The sequence below is a fragment of the Hyaena hyaena genome, unplaced genomic scaffold, assembly GCF_003009895.1.
Source record: "Hyaena hyaena isolate Hyena2069 unplaced genomic scaffold, ASM300989v1 scaffold_136, whole genome shotgun sequence".
NCBI lineage: Eukaryota > Metazoa > Chordata > Mammalia > Carnivora > Hyaenidae > Hyaena > Hyaena hyaena.
In genome coordinates, this window is record NW_024080768.1 from 2,557,152 (window position 1) to 2,581,826 (window position 24,675).

Sequence of the window (24,675 nt, forward strand, 5' to 3'; positions counted from 1 at the left end):
AGTAGGTTGAGTTTTGGTGGCTAGCAAATGATAAGCAACTTTGTGAAAACGAAAGCCTCACTTAACTGACTTGCTCCTTGGAGGAAAACTTGTAATGGAAACAGTGACTTCACATGGATGTTCTCCAAGACAGGCTGAAGATCTCCATGTGGATTTATACTTGGACTTTTTAGGCCAAGAAAATCACTTGCACAAATGTCATTATCACTCGTTGACCGTGAGAAAGTATTCAGAATTCCGAGGCAGCCCTTTATGGATGGTATTTGAGCAAAAGCTCTGCCTTCAAAATGCAAGTGAAGCAGCTGGGACAAAGGCTGAATTGTTTTCATTTTGAGAAAAGTAATTGTTACCCTCAAAATTCCAGGCAAAAATCAAACAAAAAGAATTCACTGGATATTTGACTCGTTCCCCTGCTCTCTCTCAAAAAAAAATCAGGAGTAATAGGCAATAATATAACCAGCACTTGTCGAAATACAAAGCACTAAAACCTAAAAATATATTTAATGCCTATTTGAAGAGTTTCTGGTGATAGGAGGACCGTGGGGATAAATAACAGAGGTCAAACAGAGTGTATAAAGTCAATGAGGGGGGAAATGGTCCTCTAGGCAAAATTCAAGGGCAAAGAAATAGTAAGATTTCCAACTTATAAAGCAGAGCTGCATCAGGTAGAGCAATTAGTAGAGGCAACCAGATTCCCTGCCTTCCTGCCTGTTAGACCTTCCTCTTCCTACTTGCCACCAATTTAAATCCTCCAGTCTTCCTTCTCCTGCCACCTTGAGCTTGTGACCTCACCATGGCAGCTGAAATCAAATTTCCAGTTTCCTCTGCAAGAATGTGACCTGTCCTTAATCCCTGACTGCTCCTTAAATGAGAGTCTGGCTATGTCTCTCTCAACTCTGGACTTTACCTAGGTGAGGATGATTCACCCTGCAAAGGGGGTAGTGGGGGCCCCACCTGAGCTTCTTCCCTAGATGGATGTAAGGCTAAGATGTTAAAGGTCTTCTGATGGAGACAAAGACCTGTGAGGAGTCGTGTTTATAGAATGGGCACGTGAAAATCATATCAATTTGAATGTAAATTACAAATTTGGGTTTCTTTAAAAGCTCCATGTAACAAATACTTGAAGGTGCCTACTTGAAAAGACTTGACTTTTTGAGCTACTTGATTATAGGATCAAAACAGCCTCCTTAGTTGGGTGCTGCAGTGGGATAGGTCAAATCACTGCCTATTTTTAGTTTGCAAACTACTGATCCATAGGAAATGTTGCTGCCCCGCTACCGTCAACAACCTCCAAGCTTCCATCTTCATGTGGAAACTGTCATAACATTTTATGGAAAATCTGCAATGCCATTCGTCATACAGGCAATCTAAAGTGCATTACAGGCTTCACTATCAAAGCATCTTGTGTTTTGAAATTAAGTTACAAACCAACATTTTAGAAAATTTAACATAAGAAAAAGATAAGAAAGCCTGTGTGGGTGTGAGAGGGAAGCTGGTGGGGCCTGATGTCTTGGATCCCTCCAAATAAACCTGATATAAAGGAGTCATTCACTCTGGAAATTTTAGAGATTTGGAAAAATATGTTTATGTTTTTGATCTTCAAAAAAGAAACTTTTTTTTAACTTTTTTTTTTTAAGGTTTTTATTTATTTCTAGGAGAGAGAGAGAGAGAGAGAGACAGCGTGAGCAGGGGAGGGTCAGAGAGAGAGGGAGTCACAGACTGAAAAAGGCTCCAGGCTCTGAGCTGGCAGTCAGCACAGAGCCCGACGCGGGGCACGAACCCACGAACCGCAAGATCATGACCAAAGTGAAAGTCGGACGCTCAACCGACTAAGCCACCCAGGCGCCCCCAAAAAAGAAACATTTAAGAAAGATATGGGCTCCTCTTGTTTTAGCATAGAAAATCACATCTTGTCAGTCTAAGTAAGTAACTATATGTTGGTGGCAACTGGAATTCTATGAAAATATTGACTTAGTTCCCAGGTACCTTGGATATGTGAAATTCATACTCTGGGGCAACGCTAAAATATCTGCATAGGAGCAGCTGAGGGCACCAATCTGGCTGGAAGGGGCAGTGGGTAAATTTCTGGAAGATGCATTAGTATTACAGGCAGTTTTTACTCAGATTTTATATTAAAGATCAATGAAAACATCTTTTTCCCCTAAAGATTTTCATATTATATTTTACATGTGATTGAAAAAATATTTGTTCTTTAGATCAAAGTGTGTGTGTATATGTCTCATATACATACTCACACATTCACACATGGTTGAGTGGCTTTGAGGGGCAGAGAATATTTTTTGAAGATCAGAGTGGGGTGTGTTATAGAATGCCATACCACTTGCCATTCCTTGGCACAAATAATAACCGTGGTTTTTACCAGCAGGCACCAATAAGCCTGCAGAAAAAGAAAAAAATATGGAAACTGTTAATTCATATAAACAAATGATCTCTAATAATTTAGTTAATATGCAGATTTTTCTCTGTGGCAAGCATTGACCTCTACTTTCTTTGGCTCCTGCCTATATAATCACCAAGTTGATTAGTAGGTGCTCAAGCCTATCTTTCAGACACAGGGTCACTCATAGACAAAAGCCATGGGGGTATGATAAGTGATGGGTCCATATTTTTGGGTACTTTTTGTTCCAAGACAGCTTAGCCGCCAACTATACCCCAAGCTTCAGCTGCATGTTTGCTTGAGTCAGGAGGCCTCCAGTAACATGTTGCAGTGACATGTTCTTTTCTATAATCTCCAAATTCCATTTTCAATCACAAATGCATTCTAGAACAGGAAAATTATTTAGGTCTTCTCTTTTGCTAAAGTCTGAGATCATGACAGGTCCTTAGAATAATAGAATGTCAGAAATGGACAGGACCTAAATGCTGAGGGGCCAGATGCAAAGTATGAAGGTCAGAGGACTACAATGATTTGTTCATTCTCACAGCCATAGGGTAGATCATCACACCATCAGAGAAATCCCAGTCATCACATGCAAAGTAACTAGTGTTGATTTTTAAGCAACGTTGAAAGTACATGTATGCTGAGCCTCAGGCTGGCCACAGGGCTCTGTGAAGTTAAACTCCACAGCCTTCTAAAGCTAAAGGAGTAATGGTAATCTGCAAACTGGTTTTTAGTTCCAAAGAGCAATGCCATCTTTCTCAAACTATGGCTGTAGGCTAGCTAGGGGGCTTTGTGATATAAAAAAAAAAAAAACCCTTAGAGCCAACAAAGATTGAACACATTAGCATTGTAGACTTTTTTCCTGGGCAATTAAAAAGTTCTTGGTATTAAACAAACCATATCATTTTTAATGGGACTCAATTTTTCATGTTTTGCATTGAAGGGGTCTGACCTTAATAATGTAAGGTTATGCTACACAGCAAAGTCTCTGAGCTAGTCAGACTAAATAATACATACCTCTAAACAGTTGTAGAAAACACAAACTAAGGAGAAAACACACACAAGTAGACAGAGAACAGTCACTCCCTATGTGGATGATGAAACAGAAAAACTCATTATTTAGTATAACCAAAGGCCAAATGTCTCTTGCCCATCTGCAGCAGTGACACTGAATGTCATGCTCCAAAGTCTGATCTGGCAGAATCACAATTACAGTCCAGGCTCCAGGTTCTTCAAAATCTTTCTAATACATAATACTACTACTCTTTCTCAACTTTGGAAAGTAGACTAAAAGATTATTAATACAGTGCCGGGTTCTGATTTTCTTGTGGTGAGGACAAACTGTTAATTAATGTAAAAGGCTGATGACTATAATTATAGTTATAAATATATATACAGTAAGAGGAGAGAGAGGGATGGTGGGAGGAAATTCTGTCTTTGTCACTCACTCATCAGCTTGTGATTTTGATGACTTTGGCCAAGTCACTTTTAGTTTCCTTGGGCCTCAGTTTCCTAATCTGCCAAACTAGGATACTGATGATTAAAGTACCTAGTTATTAAGAGGGTTAAGAGAGATAATATATGGAGAGGACAATAATATCTAGCATAGAGAACAAGCTAAATGTCGATGATCTGTTCTCTTCTCCTTAGGTATGTAAAACACAGTTAATTGGCCTCTCTTTTCTAGATGTTTCTTCAAAGTGCACTTAATTCGCCTTTTGGGTGAACTTTGGGGGTAGGTTATGGAGGGACAAGTTTTTATCTGGATGCCAGGAAACTAAGTTTTGGTAACAATTAATAGTCCTTCTTAAAATGAAAAATAACTGACTTCAAAATATGGCCTTGCACTTTGCATACTGACCATGTTGTAAAGCTTGAAATATAACCCGGGAGTGTTTACATCATGTGCATAGTTAACTCAAGCAGTGTGGTAGACCTGTGACATGAAGTATTTAAAATCTTTAGAATCCTAGCCACCTGTAAGAGTATTCCATTTTATACTCACAATAATTTTAGAAATGTGTTACTTTTCCTTTCAGAGATGAGAAGACTAGATCGAAAAGCTTATATTTATTAATCAGCATTCCATAGTGACCAAGTACATGTAGTATGGAGTATGATTCCAGCCAGCACACATTATTTTGAAATGCAATATATTCAATCATTCATTGTACTGTAAGTTTTCTGCTTATCTAATTTATTTAGGTGGCAAAGTTGTGATTTTGTGCTCAGAAAATAAAAAAAGTATATTGTCAATGCTATCATAAAGTATACAGTGAAGAATTAAAAAATAAATAAATAAAAATAAAATCTTTAGAATCTACTGTTTGTAAGCAACCTTGAAAGTCCATGAAATTTAGGAACTTAAGCAGACATAAACGATGCAGGCTGTGGTGATGAAGATTCCTGAAGCTAGTTAGTATGCATAACTTACAATCAATATCCATGCCAAACAGCAACTTGGGGGAGGCGCTTGGGTGGCTCAGTAGGTTAAGCATCTGATTCTTGATTTCAGCTCAGGTTATGATCTCACATTTTGTGAAATCAAGCCCTGCATTGGGCTCTATGCTAACAGCAGGGAGCCTGCTTGGAATTCTCTCTCTGCCTCTCTCTTACTCATATGAGCTCTATCTGTCTTTTTCAAAATAGTTAAATAAACTAACTTTTAAATAAAGCAACTTGAATGATCTACTCCACTAGTGTGTATCGGAATCCATTTGCATAATATATGTTACCCCCAGGGGTGCATGCGGTAAAGTATGGCTCTTGTCTGAAATGCGATTTGAGGGACACCTGGGTGGCTCAGTCAGTTAAGCGTCTGACTCTTGGTTTCACCTCATGTCATGGTCTCACGGTTCATGTGTTTGAGCCCTACATCAGCCTTCACGCAGGCAGTGCAGAGCCTGCTTGGGATTCTCTCTCTCTGCCCCTCCTCTGCTCGCTCATTCATTCTCTCTCTCTCTCTCTCTCTCAAAATAAAGAAACTTGAAATGTGATTTGAGAGATATGGAACTTACTACCTGTACAAAAGCAGCTAACATTTTCAAGCAATTACTTTGGGGTCAGGCAGTGTACTAAATACTTACATGAAGGATTGGACTCTAGTCTCTATGTATACCTTGGACAAGAGCCTGGGGGCTATGTTGCACAGTGGTTAATAGCATGGTCTCTGGAGTGTGAGATACGTGGATTGGTGCATGAATTCTGCCTCTATCTGGATGACACTGGGCAAGTTATTAAACTTCTTGACACCTCAGTTTCTCAGTGTAAAATAGAGTAAAAAAATAATGGCTACTTCATTTGATTGTCAAAAGCATCAAATAAAGTAATGTAAATTACAAAGAAGCCCAGCCGTATGTTAAACAATCGCCTTAAGGGCTTAAGATGAATGCTTGGACTTTTAAAAAACGCTTTACTGTATGCTATAGGAAAAATTATAAAATATGATAGAGTTTAGGAATCAGGGAATTTGGGGAGGGGTGGTATTGGAGTATACACTTCTTCAAAGACAGGGAATAAATACTATAAGTTTAACATATGTTTAAGCTGAACAAAATAGCTCTTTATAAAATATAATGATTTATAGTTATGGCTCAATTATTTGAGACATTCTGCTAATTCAATTCTAGTTCTGATAGTTTAATTGGATTGAGGAGGGCAGCATTGAGAAAAAGACGAGAATGTCTGGTGTGTACTTAAAAAAAAAAAAATCATGCAGGCACCTGCACAGCTTAATTGCTTGAGCATCTGACTCTTGATTTCGGTTCAGGTCATGATCCCAGAGTTGTGGAATCCAGCCCTGCATGAGGCTCTGCACTGAGTGTGGAGCCTGCTTAAAATTCTCTCTCCTTCTCTCTCTACCCTTCTTTCCATTCATACACACTCTCTCTCTCTGAAATAAAAATTAATTAATCAATTAATTAAAAAATAAAAATAAAAAAGGATGGGGGGCACCTGGGTGGCTCAGCTGGTAGAGCATTTGATTTTGGCTCAGGTCATGATCTTGTGGTTCATGAGTTAGAGCCCCACATTGGGCTTGCTGCTGTCAGCACATAGCCTGATGCAGGGCTCCAATTCATGAACTGTGAGATCATGACCTGAGCCGAAGTCGTACACTTAACCAACTGAACCACCAGGTGCCCCAACCCTAGTGTATTTATTTAAACCCAAGATATTTGCATAGGATTTTCAGGATTGCACCTATCAATAACCTGCAGCCAGAGCCAATCAAAAGCCAATCTGAGCGCGTAGGCTGTTTTTTAAGAGTTCCAAGTGATTTCACTACTGCAGCATGTCAAAATGACATCCCAGACTCTTGCCTGCATCATCTCCTAATATGCAATGGACTGGTTCACCCGTGGAAATATAACCTAAATCCAAGCACTTCTGCCCACAGCTTCACCGCCTCTCCTCTAGTCACAGAACCAACCCCTCGATGGACGATTGGAGTGTCCTTTTAGCTATTCTCCCTTCTACTTTTGTCACTCTACTATACAGTTCCCATACAGCAGCAGAGTAAGTCTCAACATGGAAGTCAGATCATGGCATGCCTTTGTTCAAAGTCTTCAATAGTTTTAAACATCTGAGCAAAATACACAGTGTTTACAACCAGCCCTCAGTCTCATCTCTACAATATTTCCACTCCCTCTGACCTACAGGCACACTGATCGCTTTGTTCTTTAGCAAACATGACAAGCACACTGCTGCCTTGGGGGACTTTGCCCTTTCTGTTCCCACAATCTGGAATGTTCTTCCACTTCCTTTGGGTCCCTGCTTAATAGTCATCTTAGGAGACAAGCCTTTTCTGCCCACACATGCCTGCCTTCATCATCATTCTCTATCACTCTACTCTGCTCTGCTTTATTTTGCTCTTCAGTACTTAGTTTCAGCTTACTTATACATTTGTCTCACTTTTTCTCTGTCTTTTCCAAAAGGAAGTAGCCCTGTGAGAGCAGGATGTGTATGCAGTTTGTTCACAGTTATATTGCCAGCACCTGTCAGCACATGGTAGCCACTCAGCACATTTGTTGCTGAATGAATTTTTCTGAATGAGGTGGAAAGACTGAGGAAAGCAATTTACTCAAGGCTGAAACAGAGGCTATCTGTGTTTTGCTGATGATCACATTAGTGATTCTGAATATTAGGACTTGTCCCTTATTTCAGACCTTCCACTCGCCACAGACGTAAGTCACTCTCTACATACGGGGCTGCCATCAGGCGTGATCAGGAGGATGAAGTGGAGAACTGAGGTTCCCTTGTCTAACTCATCACTGTTCTGGCATCATTTGTGTGCTTTATCGCGTCAGAACCGGTAACCAAGGATCAGGTAAGCAAGGATCAGGGCAACCACATGCTCCCGAGGAAGTGGGCAGAGGAGAGCTGACAGCAGAGTTAGGGGCACTCACACTACCTCAGGAGCATCATGACAAGAGTCCATTCACCTTCTCCTAAGCCTGCAAACAGCGATGCCTTTCTACTGAGTAGAAATGGGAGTTCTCCACATTAGTCCTTCTTAGATTTGAAATTCCTTCTTTGCAGTAAATTAGGAAATTAAATAAGCGCAATGCCTCTTTATTGACCCCAGGGGCATCTGTTTAGGGACCTGCAGCCATGCTATTAAAATATATTATCCCAGGAGCCAAAAAGCTGGCAGTATCCCTGGCTGCATTTATTATTTTATTCACTCTTTAGGCAACATCTATTTATTGAATACCCGCTGTATGCTAGCTGCTTGGCCACGTGCTGTTATGTAGTTAGGAATCAATTAGACATGGCCGCTTTCTAAAGGAATTGCTAATCTGTCAGGAGAAATAGTATACAGTCATAGAGCTGGATATGTGCAAATCAAAAGTAAACAGGATTCCATAAGAATGAAGAACACAGGGAATAGATCCCACTCAGGGACACGATGTTTGAGCCGAAGGCTGAACAATGATTAGAAATGAAAGGAAGAAGTAGAATGCGGAGTCTGTCAGGAAAGAGACAACCTTAAGCACAAGCCTGGGGCGGAGGGAGCACGGAACATCCCACAAGTGAAAGATGGTCTGTGGGAGGCTGCTACCTTGTGGGAAGTGGCGGAGGACAGGAAGGCTAGCCGGAGACGGAAGAAGGGGTCAGATCATGCAAGCCTTGCACAAGTCTTCATTATGTTGGTTTTTCACCTGAAAACAATAGGAAGCCTCTGAACGGTCTCAGGCAGGAACACTGCATCATCAATTTGCATTTTTTGAAGTTGTGGCTTCTGCCATGTACAGAAGGGTCTGAAGGAGGCCCAGGCAGATGAGAGATGACTGTTGGGAGGACACTGCAGCCGGACAGACAACAGCTCCTGCAGCTTACATACAAACCTTCTGTTGCTTACGGTAGAGATGTAGGAGGAGAAAGAGAGGCACATCGACTGAGTCAGTAAGCAGTGGAAGGGATAAAACCAGTTTGGAGGCTTTGAAAACAGCTGTATTGAGTCTGCGTCTCATTTTCCGGATTAGCTTTTATTTTCTTTCTAACAACGGTTATTTTGCCTACATTTTACGTCCACGGTGCTCTTACCCAGACTGCATCATTTTGGTACTAAGTTGGCATACTTTGCATTCCATTTCTCCAAAAGCCTTGGAAAGGAGGTACTACAGGGGTCCTCTGATCAGCTCAGCACACCCTCAGAGTCAGCTTTGCCTGGAAGCCCTCAGCCAACCCTCAGAGGGGATGAGTTAGCTGGATTCTGGAGATGAGGCAAAATAGCTACGTGAAAAATAATTCGTTTCTGCTGGTGATATTTCCTATGATGGCTGGTATTATAGATCCCAAAGCATCATAGCTGACCTGTTAAATTCTCTTAATCAACAAACCCTGGTGTAAGTTCACCTAGTCTTCATTAAATGTGAGGGAAGAAAACCATAAAATGTCACTTGTAAAGGTAATTATGAAAAGCCAAACTATCTTTTCCTTTTTCATATTTTGCTAATATTTTATTTGCACTAAAAATGCCCTTGTTACAGATTTTCTAAGAACCACAACATCGTGTTACATCCTCCATTCACTTCATCAGGCTGATCTCTGTGAACACCAAATACCAAACTGGGAGAATGTGGCACACGAATATGAGGAGAAAGATCATACAGACTAATGGAAAAGTGAATATACCATAACGAAATTCAAAAACTAACTGTTGAAGAGCTAAAATTATCACCACTGATTCAATGATTATTTTATGCATTCATTCTTCATTCAAAATCATCTGAAATATAATGCTTATATAATTTATATTAATGGCAACTCAGAGCTCCATCAGAAGTTCTTAAACATGGATTAAATGTGCCCTAGAAGGACTGTGTTTGGCAGAAGGATGCACCACGTGAAGGAACTACAGAAAATGGACACGGCACTGAGATCATTATTTCTTTTTTTTTTTTTCAACTCTTCAGTGTTGATTTTAAGCATACAAAAATTTCTCAACCATGTCTTCTTCTTTTTTTTTTTTTTACAAATAGTTTATTGTCAGACTGGTTTCCACATAACACCAGTGCTCATCCCCACGAGTGCCCTCCTCCATGCCCATCCTCCCTCCCCCCCACATCCATCAGTCCTCAGTTTTTGTCAGCATTCAAGAGTCTCTCATGGTTTGCCTCTCTCCCTTTCCCCCACCATTTCCCCCCTTCTTCTCCCCCTTGTTCCTCCGTCAAGTTCCTCCTAATCCTCNCCCTTTCCCCCACCATTTCCCCCCTTCTTCTCCCCCTTGTTCCTCCGTCAAGTTCCTCCTAATCCTCCTATACGTGCAAACATATGGTATTTGATCATTATTTCAATTCAGTCAGAACTGTTCTTATCAAGTAATATATTTCTTTGAGGTATGGAAGCTCAGTATTTCCACTAAAAAGAGATTTCTCACTGAAAAATATTAACAAAACAAAGAAAAGTCCCTGCAAACTTACCTAAACCAGCTCTCTTGGGGGATTTCTACTTCCAGCAGTGAAGGAGTAACCAATAAGAGACCCACTCTCTGGGCAGCCTGGGGGGCTCAGTCAGTTAAGCTTCTGACTTTGGCTCTGGTCATGATCTCATGGTTCATGGCTTTGAGCCCCGCGTCAGGCTTGTTGCTGTCAGCAAAGAGCCAGCTTTGGATCCTCTGCCCCTCTGCCCCTCCCCTGCTCTCTCTCTATCTCTCTCTCTCTCTCAAAAATAAATAAACATCAAGAAAAAGAGAGACCCACTCTCCTACTGAGAATAACTAGAAATATAGCATAAAAATAATTTCTTTCAAAGCATGAGACAACTGCCAAGGGAGTCACATCTTACACTTGCTCAAGAAGAGATGCTCATTGAGGGGACCCCAACCTTGTTCATTTCACTTTTCTTCCCAAGCATTTGCTAATTCTGTGTTTAAAAAGAAACCAAGACACCACATAAAAGGTAGTTACTGAGAGGAAGAGAATTATTTAGAATTTCCAACAATCTCATAGAGTTGGAGAGGCAAACACTGGAATCCAGGACAGCCAGGAAAGCAAAGGTCTCAGAGAGAAGGGAGGTTCAAAGACTGGCACTTGATCACAGGTTCTTTTTTTTTTTTTTCCTCTTAAGGTCTTGTTCTGTTAAATTACACATTGCAACAGTGAAGAAGCAAATTAAAAGCATTCAAAAAGCAGAACAACGTTTTCAACCATATCCCCATGATGATGGGAAGACAAAAACTGGAGAAATTGTTTCACATAAGAGGTGAGATACTTAGTAACACATCTGGTCCTCTCCTGGCAGCCCTGTTCCATAGTAGACTATACCTGAAAAATACTAAACTAGTCTCAAATCATTTCAGGTCAGTCTTTGGATTGAAATGGTGTCTCTCTTTCTGCTGCCCTTGTTTTGTTTTGTTTTGTTTTTAGTTTTTATTTAAATTCTAGTTAGTTAACATACAGTGTAATATTAGTTTCAGGTATACAATTCAGTTACTCAACACTTCCATATAATAGCCGGTGCTCATCACACTATCTGCTGCCCTTTAGAGAACAGTGAATCTTTTCTGGAAAGAGAAAATACTGTCCTGACTCTAGAGTCTGAATGTTGGATATTCAAACATTTTGGTATGATCCAATTTGATCATACTAGGAAGTGGAAGCTTAGGAGGCTCTCAGGTCAGGAGGATGGTGCCCTCGTGAATGAGATTAATGTTCTTACAAAAGAGACTCCAAAGAGAGTCTCCTTTGAGAGAGTCTCTCCAAAGAGAGAACTCCAAAGAGAAGGTCTAAGGACTTTCCACTATATAAGGACACAGTGAGAAGGCACCGGCTATGACCGAGGAAGAGGGCCTTCACCAGAATACACCCATTCTCGTGCCTTGCCCTTGAGACTTTTCAGCCTCTAGATCTGTGAGAAATAAATTTCTGTTGTTTATAAACACCTGGTCTGTGGTATTTTCTTATAGCACCCCAAAACACTAAAACACAGAACCTTTATATTTTTCAACACAAATGTTTGCCATTCAATAAAAAAAGACCATGATCAAGACAAAAATCAAGTAATAAAAACAGATGCCATAATAAAGTCTGTCTTCATTTTGGAACCCTCATAGAGCTCCATAACGCCTTACTTAAACAAGTTCAAATTCAGTTAAGTGAAACATTGCACATTCCAGTCATCAGTCAAACATTAGGGTGAATCCTAATTCAGTCTTACTCCATTTGAATGTTGGACTGCTGACGGTTCTTAAGCCCACTCTTCCCCTTTCCATCTTGCCCCACAACTGGGTGACCTGGTATGAAAGTCCACCTTTGTTCGATGCCAGCAGGGAAGTTTAAGCCATTCAGACCCCAGCTCACACACGGGGGTTTTGACCCCAGTCCACCCCACTAAGACGGTGCCCAAACCACTTTCTCTTCTTTTTGCTGAAGCTACTCAGGAAGTAGCTTGGATGTCTGCTCTGCTCTTCCTCAAAAGTCCTTGTTTATGTCTAAAGAATCTGCTCATACCCTCTTCATTGGCATGCTGCATCCCCAGTCTCAAAATGCAAGCCAGTTTTGGTGTGTGGATGGGGAAGAATTGCCCTTTGTGGGGCAACTACAAAACAAACAAAATTGACCCAAACATTGCAGTTCTTGGATGAGGACTTTAATAACTATAATTAACATATTTCTTTAAAAGAGATCTAGTGTTGAATTTTACTAGAGAACTGGAATCAATTAAACAAAACAAGAATTGACTAGAAATTTTAAAACAGTTGAACTTAAGAGATCAGTTTCAAGCATACCGGACATGAATAGAAGCAGGATGAGTGAGCTGAAAATTAGGTCAGTAGAAAATAACCAGATAAAAGCATAGCTTAGGGAAAAATTAAGCCTTAAATACACATGTTACTAAATTAAGAAAGGCTAAAAATCAGTAACACAATTATTGATTTTAGAAAGTTAGCAAAATAGTAAGTCATACTAGAAAAAAGCAGGAAAAAATATAAAAATAACAGCATAAATAAATAAAATAGAAAAGAAAGAAAATCTACAAACCTTAAAGCTATGTTATGGAAAATAATATTAAATTTATAAACCTCTTGCAGAACTAGTTGAGAAGAGAGAAGTTACCAATTAGCACTATAAAGAGTAGAAATAAATAAGAATGTAGATACAGATATTTTTTATTTTTAATGTTTATATATATATTTGAGAGAGATAGTGAGTAGGGAGGTTCAAAGAGCAAGGGAGACACAGAACCTGAAGCAGGCTCCAGGCCTTAAGTTGTCAGCACAGAGCCTGACACGGGGTTCAAACTCATGAACAGTGAGATTGTGGCCTGAGCCGAAGTTGGATGTTTAACTGACTCAGCCAGCCAGGCATCCTGATACAGATTATTTTTAAAAGGAGAATATTATATACAATTTTATGCCAAATAATTAGAAAATTAAATAAAAATACATATTCCTAGAATGCAATTTATGAAAGTTGACACAAAAAGAAATAGAAAATTTAAATGGTCTTATGTTTAGTAAAAATAATTGAGTCTACAATTTGTAAACCTCTCCCTAAACAAATACCCAGACTCAGGTTGCTGTATCCGTGAATTGCTCCAAATATTTTAAAAAACTAAGTAATGACAGATTTTCTACTCGTTTTCTACTCATTTTCTGAGGAAGAGTATAATTTAGATACCAAAACTTCTGAAGGAGATTAAAGGAGACAAAAAAGCATTTAATTGTCTCAAAATATGCAGAAAACATGCTTAATACAATTCTATATTCTTAGTGAATAAGTAATAAGAGAGAACTAACTTAATCTAATAAAATTATCTACAAGAAGTCTAGAACAAACAATACAATTAGTGTTAGAACATTAAAATTTTTTCATGGAGATCTAGGAGAAACAAAAATTATCTACTACCACAGTATTGTACTGAAGGTCCTTGCTAGTGCAATAATGAGAGGGAAAAACAAGGTATAAGGATGGGAAAAGAAGAAATACAACTGTCATAATTTACAGACAGTATAACTGCATATAAAGAAAATCCAGAAGGAAACAGTTAAACTTCTGGAATTAGTAGGTGAATTATCAAGGTCAATGGGTATAAAATCAATATATTAACCAAATCTCTCATATTATAGACACAAAAAGGCCTAAAAAGATGCCCATTTCTATACAAGTATTTTTTTTTCTTTTAATGCTCATTTATTTATTTGAGAGAGAGAGAGAAACATGAGCAGGAAAGGGGCAGAGAGAAAGGGAGACAGAGAATCTGAAGCAGGCTATGGGCTGTCAGTGCAGAGCCCAAGGTGGGGCTCCAACCCACAAACCATGAGATTATGACCTGAGCTGAAGTCAGATGCTTAAGTGACTGAGCCACTGAGACACACAATAAGTACTTTTCAAAATTAGAAAACTAGTGACTTTCAGCCCAGTGCTCCAGCCTTTTTTTTTTTTTTTACATGTATACATTAGCAATATAGCACTTGTTTGAAGGACATAAGCTAGAGAAATTTTTTTTCATTCCAATTGCTTTCTGGAGGCCAGTCCCACCCTAGTTCTTATATAGTCTGGGCACCGAGACATTCCACAATGCTGCTCCTGCAGTGACCATTTATGGGTAATAAAGGGACTAACTGAGGGAAACAAAACAATGATTTTCTGAACCATGGAGTTCTGACTGACCTCAGTCTTCTTCTGCCACAAGTTGAGCGTCAGGCAGGGATCACTCACAGTGGCTGGATACCTCTACAGTGAATCCTACAGATAGGATGAGGGGAAATGGTGACTGGGTCCAGGGTCTATCACAGGAGAAGAAAGAATGAGTAGACATGAGGGATACTTGGGCTCACATTTACACAGGGCATTAAGCTTGAAGCTCAGGTGTTATCTCCAATGAGGCTACATACAGGATTACAGTAGGGCACAGACAAGACTAGAAGTAGGATATGTTTAAACTCATGTCCTTTCTTTCTGTCCACAACATCTACAACACATCATTATTTACTACTTTCCATAACTGTTAGTTCTGCAACTATCTTGTAAACACTGAACTTATATAAATGTGATGATCTATCTCTATGTTAATATTACCATTTTATTACATATGAAAATGTAAAACTTTTGTAGTATTCATTCAGTGTTCTTTCTTTGCTTCTTCCTTCTCCTCTTCTCACTCTACCCCTGCTCCTTTTTTACCTGCTCTTTATCAAAACAAGGTAGGAGCGAGGGGTTCCAAGGTCAACCGTGGGAAGACTGTGGATTCCTCAATGGCCAAGTGAACTCCTGGAACATGCAGGTGGCATGTCAGGGGTGATGGAATTCTTGCCTTGTAGGTGGAGACAGAGCCAGAGAAACTGCATTGATGTCATAAGAAGGTCTAATTTTAGCTTCAGTCTGATGTTGCCTCAAGACACCGGGGTTATGAAGGGAAGTTCAAGGGTTCAAGGGTTCCATTATTGTGCCCCAGGGTTTTGCACACTCAACTTGATGACTGCTGTCATGGGTGACAATGGTTCAGCCTCTGTCCTAGACGACCAAGGGCTCCTTTTGGGCTCAATGGAACACACCCTGCTGGCCTGCTGTCTTCAACCCCAGAGACACCAGCAGTGCTAGCGTAACCAAGGAGCAAGCTAAGCAGGTGCCTAGGCCACAATTAAATCAGAGCACAAGCCTATCACTCACTCCAAAAAAATGGAGAGGAGTTCACATTTGATGACCTTATTCAGTATTTAATTTTGCCATCTGAAGACAACAAGAAATAACATATTTTATTTTTAGCTTGCATTTCAGTTGCCTGTCATTTTAGGTAATTTTATTTTATTCTGAATTAAAGCGAGATATACCAGAGTTTTGTTGTTATTGGTTTCAAGTGCTTAGAGCCTGGCCCTGATAACTATTCCCTAATTTTGCCAGGATCTTCACCCCACCTATACTCTTTTATTCTAGCACACACATGCTTTCTATTTAACATCTCTGAGTTTCTAGTCAGTCCATATCACTCAATCCAACCTTTGCCAAGCTGTTGGTTCTCAGCTTCTAGATACAAGCAGCCTGATTATCATTTCACCTTTATTTGGTTTGCCTTGAATAATATTTTTTCAATATTACATAGCACAGTTCTGCATTTATAAAACAACCTCCACAGATTTCTCTAACACAAAGAATATATTTATGACTCTGAACTTATATTCCTCCAACTGTCCTGAGATCTTTTATCAGGAATACCAATATCTCTTTGGGGAAAGTGATATGCTTTCTTCACTAGCTCATAATGTGGCCAATTAATCTAGGTTTAGGGGCATGGAATGGAGAGAGGGATAAGGAGGGAAAAAAGGGAGGTGTTTAAACCTCCATATGGCAATTTTAATTCTTCTCCCTCAAATCAAAATTGGCATTCAGCACTTTGGAGCATGCCTTCTACCTCTCCCGTCTCAACTTCTATCTTGTTCAGGAAAATTAGCAGGCATATTCCAGAACATGTTTAGAATTGTGGTATAGAAAAGGAAAGAATTCTGATAACCTGCTTCTGGTTAGCAGATGGAAGCATCAGAAATTAAAACAAACAAACAAACAAACAAACAAACAAAACCCAGCATCTAGGACTTTATTTCTCCAGGAAAACCAAAAAACCATAGAAGGGCTATCTACTGAAATTCTAAGTGCCATGTGTGGAGATTAAACTCATTAATAAATTCTACTCTTCAAGCCTCTCCTGACTTACCTCCACCAGCTTGTTGGCATGCTCACGGAAAACTTGGGCATATTCCTTCACTTCTTTTTCATTCCCACTCTTCGCAGCCTCAATGAGAACCAGCAAAGGGACATTGGTTTCCAAGAAAGAATCAGATATGTGATCCATCACTGCTTTCCGAAGCTGCAGTAAAAACAAAAACAAAAACAAAACATACACAATTAAGGAAAAGAAGAATGGTGTATTTATGAGTCTATTACTCATTTAGCAATACGGATTAAATTACTGCCTGAGAATAAAAAATTTTTCTAAACTCTGCCCAGTTCTCATTATCCATGGAAATAATGTTTCAGCTCTTTTTAATTTTCCCAGTGCTTATCGTATCAAAAGAAAACAGAGATGATTGATAGGTGGTTCTGAATTAACTATATTACATGTCAATTTGAAGTTACATATATGGCCTTTAGCTTAATACATTATAGGCCCTTTCCTTTAAAAGAGAAAAAAAGCTATTTTCCTCCTTCATTGACCCAAATGTCTCCCTTCAGCAAGTTTTGAAACATGATACAGATAAAGGACTCAGAGCTCAGTTCAAGACTCTTTGAAAAGGAGGCAATTTAGGCATCAATAAGAGAATGAGGAGACATTTAGATAAGAGTTGGGTCTTGAAGCCACCCCTAAACTCTTACCGTTTTGTAGTAGCCTGTCCTTTCTACATCCATTATTTGACTTTGATGGAGTGGAAACATGAAATCTCTTGTAATCTAAAAAATGTGTCTGCCCAAGTGCTATGAGGACATGGATGCTGTGCTCCAGAAAGAAGTACTTAGACTTATTCTTTAAAGTAAGTAAAAATAAACGTATCCAAATATGTAACAATGCATAATTACACATCATTTCCACATTGTTAAAATGGAAAGCAGGGCAGCTGCATGAAAAAAAAAGAAAAAGAAGGAAAGGAAGACACTGTACCTGAATAATTACCTCAGAGTTGCTTTGTTCATGATTTTCAGGATGTATACAGGGAGAAAATACTCAAATAAATGCAAGAGAAGATGGTAAACAATGTGTATGTTTTCCAAACAAATACACCTATTGAGGAGTATTCAGGCAAATCTTTTGGTAGAGTGATACATGTATATTTATTATTGGTCAGAAGAAGGAGAACTTTGAACAAATTATAGATTTTAGTTCCTCTTTGCATGAATTATCGTAAGGTATATATGTGTGCATATATAACTTAGTTTGGTTTACCTCTGAATTGGGCTTGATATTTCACCATATAAAATACATAAAGCCTATGAAAACTTAATATTACTTATTTGGCAGCATGTGTTAAACTACAACTCAGGAATAATGTTGGTTATTGGTGACCTCATATATTCTGGATACATACAATGTGCCTGAGACTCAACTAAGATCTTTATATATTATGTCATTTAATCCCCAAAACAGCACTATGAGATAGGGATGATTCTTATATCAGTTTTTCAAATGAAGAAAATTGACTGAGAAATGTGAAATAATATGCCCGTAATTATAAGGTAGCAAGTGGAAGAGCCTGTGGTCAGAAGGTCTGAAGGGGATAGTGCAGTGAGCACTTAAAATTGATCTGCCATGCCTCTCTTCCAGGACAGAGTTCCACATGAAGGAGAAACTATTGAAAGTGTAATCAAATTGAACTTGATTGGGATAACAGAGGTTAAAGAAAAGGGCCCACATGAAGTAGGGGATGTGAGCGGAGAGCCAGGTTATGTCACCAATCAAGCCATCATGTTTTTTAACATCACACAAAATACCAGAAGTGAGAGCTCTGTGAAGTTAGAATAGCTAAGTATATCAGGCCTCTTTCTAAACCTTCGAGGAAAGTGAGTTCACATAAAAGTTGCAACTTAAAGTTATCAAGGTCAAAACTCATATAAAGTTATTATAAGAAACCATGCCAGAAACATATACCTGTAAAACAGATTAAAACTGTAAACTACTATCTCAAATAAATTCGAATACACTATAAATGATATAAGATATTAAATAAGACATAAATTACAAAAAGAAAAAAAATTATAGAATGAGGTCACGAAGCTTAAAGGATTATAAATAAAAGAAAAATTATTTTTTAAAAAGGCTAAGCAAGAATGAATAAATACAATAGCAAATGCCTTAAGAGAAATGGAAAGAGAAAAGAAGGGAAAAAATTAAAATCCAAAGGAAATTTTTAGAAAAATACTGTAAAAGATTTGAGGAAAAGTGACATACATTGAAGATAGACAAAAAAAAAAAAATATTTGGCTACCAGAGGTCCATGAGGAAGAAAATAAAAATAAGAAAGCTGAACAAATACTACAAATTATAAGTCATGAACACTTTCATGTACATATAAATTACATTCTGAAAGTATATATCATGTACCTAGGGAGATTAATGTAAATTGTCAAGCAAAATAACTGGATTCTAAAGAAAAACAAGGGAAGAAATCCTTGTGTATTTAGACAAATAGAACACATGACTTATACAGGAAAGAAAATTAGATGATCATCAGACTTTTTAATAGCAAAGCTATATGCCAGAAGAAAATGAAGTACTATAATTTAAGATACTCAAGGAAAGAAAATGTGAGGAAAGAATTTTACAGCCAGCAAAACTGACTTTGAAGAATAGAAGGCACAGAAAAATTTGATCAATGTGCAAGAACCCAGAAAATATTGTTCTCATGAGACTCTGTCGGGGAATCTGTTAGAGAAGGATCTTAACAGCGAAAATAACTCAAAAAACATCAACATGAAACCGACAATGAGCATTAGATATATACTTGTTTATAGAACTAAGAATATACGATGTTTAAATGAGGGAGATTATTGTATGAAGCAGCTACATGCTCTGGCAATGAAGATGCAGTACAACACTATAAATGAGAAGAAAAAGGGAATAAGATATACAAAAATATTTTCCCTGTTTTATGTAATTTTAATTTTGGTGTTAGTATAACTATTAGTGTTCTAACACTAGTGTGTTTAAAGGTAGAATAAAGCAAATGATTAGTCATGAGAAGTTACCTCTTATCTTCTATGCCCTTGTTAATGAGGAGTATTGGTGTGGAAGAAAGAAGATGAAATATAGAAGAGGTCTGGGGAAAACCCTATAATCCTAGATCTGAAGAAGAAATATTAATACGGACACAAGATTTTAAAATACACACACACACACACACACACACACACACAATTTCCCAGTTCTGTCCAATGAAAAGGCCTAAAAACAATAGCCAGCCCAATAGCAATGAACACTCTGAAATACAATTTTCCACTAAAACAAGCCGGGGCTTCTTGGAGAAATGGCTAGAACTTTGAGGCTGAAATATTCCAAAAGTCCTGAAATACCTTATTATGAAAAAATCTTTCATAGACTACTAGGGTCATGTAAAAATAACTCAGGAGCCCCTCACTTGGCCAAAGATTAGACAATGTGAACCTCACAAAAGATTAAAATTCCAGTGGATTGAAATTCATCAAATATATTTAAATACATGAGTTTATAATGTATTTATTTAAAAAAAGAAAAAAGGGAAACAATTAGCTGGTAACCTTCAGAGGCTGACAAGGAAACAACTCATTTCTCTTGAAAGAATCAAGACTACATCTTGCTTTCCTTCATGAAGAAACCATTTATAAACTGAATCCACTTAAATGAAAACAAAATGGATTCCACCATTCTTCAACCTTTAATGAATTAAAAAATCTAGGCAATGAACGTCAGTGGTCAAAAACATATACACACACAAAAAAGACAACTAGACACTATGTACCATCAGATAAAATGGCACATTCCCAGCTACAGCGTTGCCAAAGGGATCAAATCTTAAATGGGTAGAGGCTCTCGATCTCCCAGTGATTTGCAGAAAACACAGAATGACATATGGAACTACACCACATGCATCTAATCAGCAAAATGCAAACTGTGGACAACTTACAGCGCAAGCCATCCAGGTTCTTCAACAGATGGCTTATAACCGAAAGAAAAGGGATACAAAGGGATGCAATAGATTAAGAGACTAAAGAGACATATCCCAAAATGTGGGCAAAACTAAACTATATCATCTGATGATGCACATTAGGGTGATTCAACCACAAAGAAACATAAGGAAGTGAATACTCGAAAAGTAGAGATAATGGTTACTTTTGGAGGGAGACAGGAAGCATAAAACGTTGTTTTAAGGAAGCTGGCAGAATTTTACTTTTTGACCTGATAGTGGTTATAAGGAGGTTTGCATAATAGTAATTGAATAAACTATATATTAATAGTGTGTGGATTTATATATCTGTGTTTTATTATAATAAAAACTTTAAAAAAAAGGAAACAGACATTTCTCATGTATGCTCCATCATGTTCTTCTCCATTTCTATCTGGGTGGAATTTAGATTGACACCCAAGACAACCTGGAAAGCCATAATTAAAGATGATGGACACTTTCTCCCCCCTCAACAATCAATTTGACCTCCTAAATGCATGGAAGAGAGCTTCCCAGTGTCCTGTCACTGGCCCAGTTTTGTCATATGATTAAGAATGCAATTCTATGGATCAAGAAGATGTGGTTTATCTATACCATGGAATACTACATGACAATGAGAAACAATGAAATCTGGCCATGTGTAGCAACATGGATGGACCTTGAGGGTGTTATGCTGAGCAAAATAAGTCAGGCAGAGAAGGACAAATACCATATGTTTGCACGTATAGGAGGATTAGGAGGAACTTGACGGAGGAACAAGGGGGAGAAGAAGGGCGGAAATGGTGGGGGAAAGGGAGAGAGGCAAACCATGAGAGACTCTTGAATGTTGACAACAGACAGGATGGATGGGTGTGAGGGGGAGGGGGGAGGGGCATGGAGGAGGACACTTGTGGAGATGAGCACTGAGTGTTATGTGGAAACTAATTTGACAATAAACTATTTGTAAAAAAAAAAAAAAAAAGAATGCAATTCTACTCTGTTGGAGCCTTTACATATTTTGAAGTTTGTTTTTTAATTATGGTATCAGAAGGTGGTCCAGTTTCATTTTTCTGTGTGTTGCTACCCATTTCTTTCAGCACCATTTGCTGAAGACACTATCGTTTTTCAATTGGATACTCTTTCCTGCTTTGTCAAAGATTAGTTATACATTTACGTGTCCAATTCTGGGTTCTCTATTCTATAACATTGGTCTGTGTGTCTGTTTTTGTGCCAATACCATACTGTCTTGATGATTACAGCTTTGTAGTAAAGGCTAAAGTTTAGGATTGTGAAGCCTCCTCCACCTTTGATTTTCTTTTTCAACATTACTATGGCTATTCAGGGTCTTTTGTGGTTCCATACAAATTTTGAGATTGTTTGTTCTAGCTCAGAATGCTGGTGCAATTTTGTTTGGGATTGTATTGAATGTATAGATTGCTTTGGGTAGTATTGACATTTTAACAGTATTTCTTCTTCCAATCCATGAGCATAGAATGGTTTTCCATTTCTTTGTGTCTTATTCAATTTCTATTATAGATTTCTATAGTTTTCAGGATATAGATCTTTTACCTCTTCGGCTAGGTTTATTCCTAGGTATTTTATGGTTCTTGATGCAATTGTAAATGGGATCCATTCCTTGATTTCTTTTTCTGTTGCTTCATTATTGGTGTATAGAAATGTGACCAATTTCTGTACATTGATTTTATATCCTGCAACTTTGCTGAATTCATGTATCAGTTCTAGCAGTTTTGTGGTCGAGTCTTTCAGGTTTTCCTTGTAGAGTATCATGTCATCTGCAAAAAAAAGAAAGTCTGACTTCTTTGCCAATTTGGATGATTTATTTCATTTTGTCGTCTGATTGCTGAGGCTAGGGTTTCCAACACTATGTTAAGCAACAAAGGTGAAAGTGGACATCCCTGCAATGTTCCTCATCTCAGGGGGAAAGTTCTCAATTTTTCTCCATTAAGGATGATATTAGCTATGGGCCTTTCATATATGGTTTTTATGATGTTAAGATATGTTCCTTCTATCCTGACTTTCATGAGGGTTTTCATTAAGAAATGATGCTGCTTTGTCAAGTGCTTTTTCTGCATCTATCGAGAGGATCATATGGTTCTTATCCTTTATTAATGTGGTGTATCATGTTGATTGATTGGCAGATATTGAACCAGCCCTGCAGCCCAGGAATGAATCCCTGTTGATCCTAGTGAATAATTCTTTTAGTATACTGTTGAATTTGATTTGCTAGTATTTTGTTGAAAACTTTTGCTCCATGTTCATCAGGGATATTGGCCTGTAATTCTTTTTATTGGGGCCTTTGGTTTGGAATCAAGGTAATGCTGGCTTCACAGAATAAGTCTGGAAACTTTCCTTCCATTTCTGTTTTTTGGAACATTTTGGGAAGAATAGATATTAACTCTGCTTTAAATGTCTAATAGGATTCCCCTGGGAAGCCATCTGGCCCAGAACTCTTACTTGTTGGGAGACTTTTGATAACTGATTAAATTTCTTCACTGGTGATGGGTCTGTTCAAATTTTCTATTTCTTTCTGTTTGAGTTTTGGTAGTGTGTGGGTGTCTAGGAATTTGTTCATGTCTTCCAGATTGTCCTGTTTCTTGGCATGTAATTCTTCATAGTATTCTTTAATAATTGTTTTTCTGTAGTGTTGGCTGTGGTCTCTCCTCATTCATTCATGATTTTATCGATTAGGATTCTCTCTGTTTTTTGAAAAGTCTGGCTAGGAGTTTATCAATTTTGTTGACTCTTTCAAAAAAAAAACCAGCTCTTAGATTCATTTATTGGTTCTACTGTTTTTTGGGGGAATGAGGGATACTATATTGTTTATTTATGCTCTAATCTTTATTATTTCTCTTCTTCTGGCTTTTGGCTTTCTTTGATGTTCTGCTTCTAGTACCTTTAAGTGTGAGGTTAGGTTCTGTATTGGGGATTTTTGTTTGTTTGTTTCTTGAGATAGGCCTGGATGCATTGCAATGCATTTTCCTCTCAGGACTGCCTTTGCTACATCCCCAAAGGTTTAGACTGTGGTGTTTTCATTTTTATTTGCTTCCATATATTTTTAAATTTATTCTTTAATTGCCTGGTTGACCCATTCATTTTTAGTAGGATGTTCTTTAACCTCCATGAATTTGGAAGCTTTCCAAAATTTTCTTGTGATTGATTTCATGTGATCTGAAAATATACCTGGTATGATCTCAATCCTTTTATATTTATCGAGGGCTGTTTTGTGACCCACTATGTAATCTATTTTGGAGAATTTTCCATGTGAACTTGAGAAGAATGTGCATTCTCCTGTTTTAGGATGAGAAGTTCTGGATATATCTGTCAAGTCCATCTGGTCCAGTGTATTATTCAAGGCCACTGTTTCTTTATTGATTTTCTGCTTAGATGATCAGTCCATTGCTGTAAGTGAATTATTAAAGTCACCTATAATTACCACATTATCAATGATACTTCTTATATTTGTGATTGATTGATATTTTGGGTTTTATCAGGTTGGGGGCAAAAATTTGCAATTTAAATTGTTAGGTCTTCTTGATGGATAGCCCCCTTAATTATAACGTCCTTCTTCATCTTTTGTTACAGTCTTTAGTTTAAAATCTAATTTTTCTGATATAAGTATGGTTACTTCAGCCTTATTTTAACTTCCAGTAGCATGATAGATGGCTCTCCATCCCCTCACTTTCAATCTGAAGGTGTCCTCAGGTTTAAAATGAGTCTCTTGTGAAAAGCATATAGATGGATCTTGTTTTTTTTATCCATTCTGATAACCTATGCGTTTTGATTGGGGCATGTAGTCCATTTACATTCAGAGTGACTATTGAAAGATATGGATTTAGTGTCATTGTGTAATCTATACGTTTCATGCTTGTGGCTATGTGTCTGGTCCTTTGTAGTCTTTTGTAACATATCATTCAGAGTTTCCTCTTAGGATCTCCTGTAAGGCTGGTTTAGTGGTCATTAAGTCCTTCAGTTTTTGTTTGCCTGGGAAAGCCTTTATCTTTCCTTCCATTATGAATGACAGCCTTGCTGGATAAAGGTATCTTGGCTGCATATTTTTCTTATTCAGTACATTGAATATTTCCTGCCACTCCCTTCTGAAATGCCAAGTTTTAGTGGACAGGTCTGCTACTACCATTATGTGTCT

At 38.1% G+C, this 24,675-nt stretch overlaps 1 protein-coding gene across 3 annotated transcripts in view; it reads right to left on the reverse strand.

Moving 5' to 3' along the window:
• Positions 1-24,675, reverse strand: part of CTNNA2 (catenin alpha 2) — a 964,097-nt gene that overhangs the window by 218,787 nt on the left and 720,635 nt on the right. For all 3 annotated transcript variants that reach the window (XM_039238114.1, XM_039238113.1, XM_039238115.1), the window contains exon 8: positions 16,556-16,708. In XM_039238114.1, the coding sequence (XP_039094045.1) occupies positions 16,556-16,708 (153 nt within the window). The remainder of the gene's footprint in view (positions 1-16,555; positions 16,709-24,675) is intronic.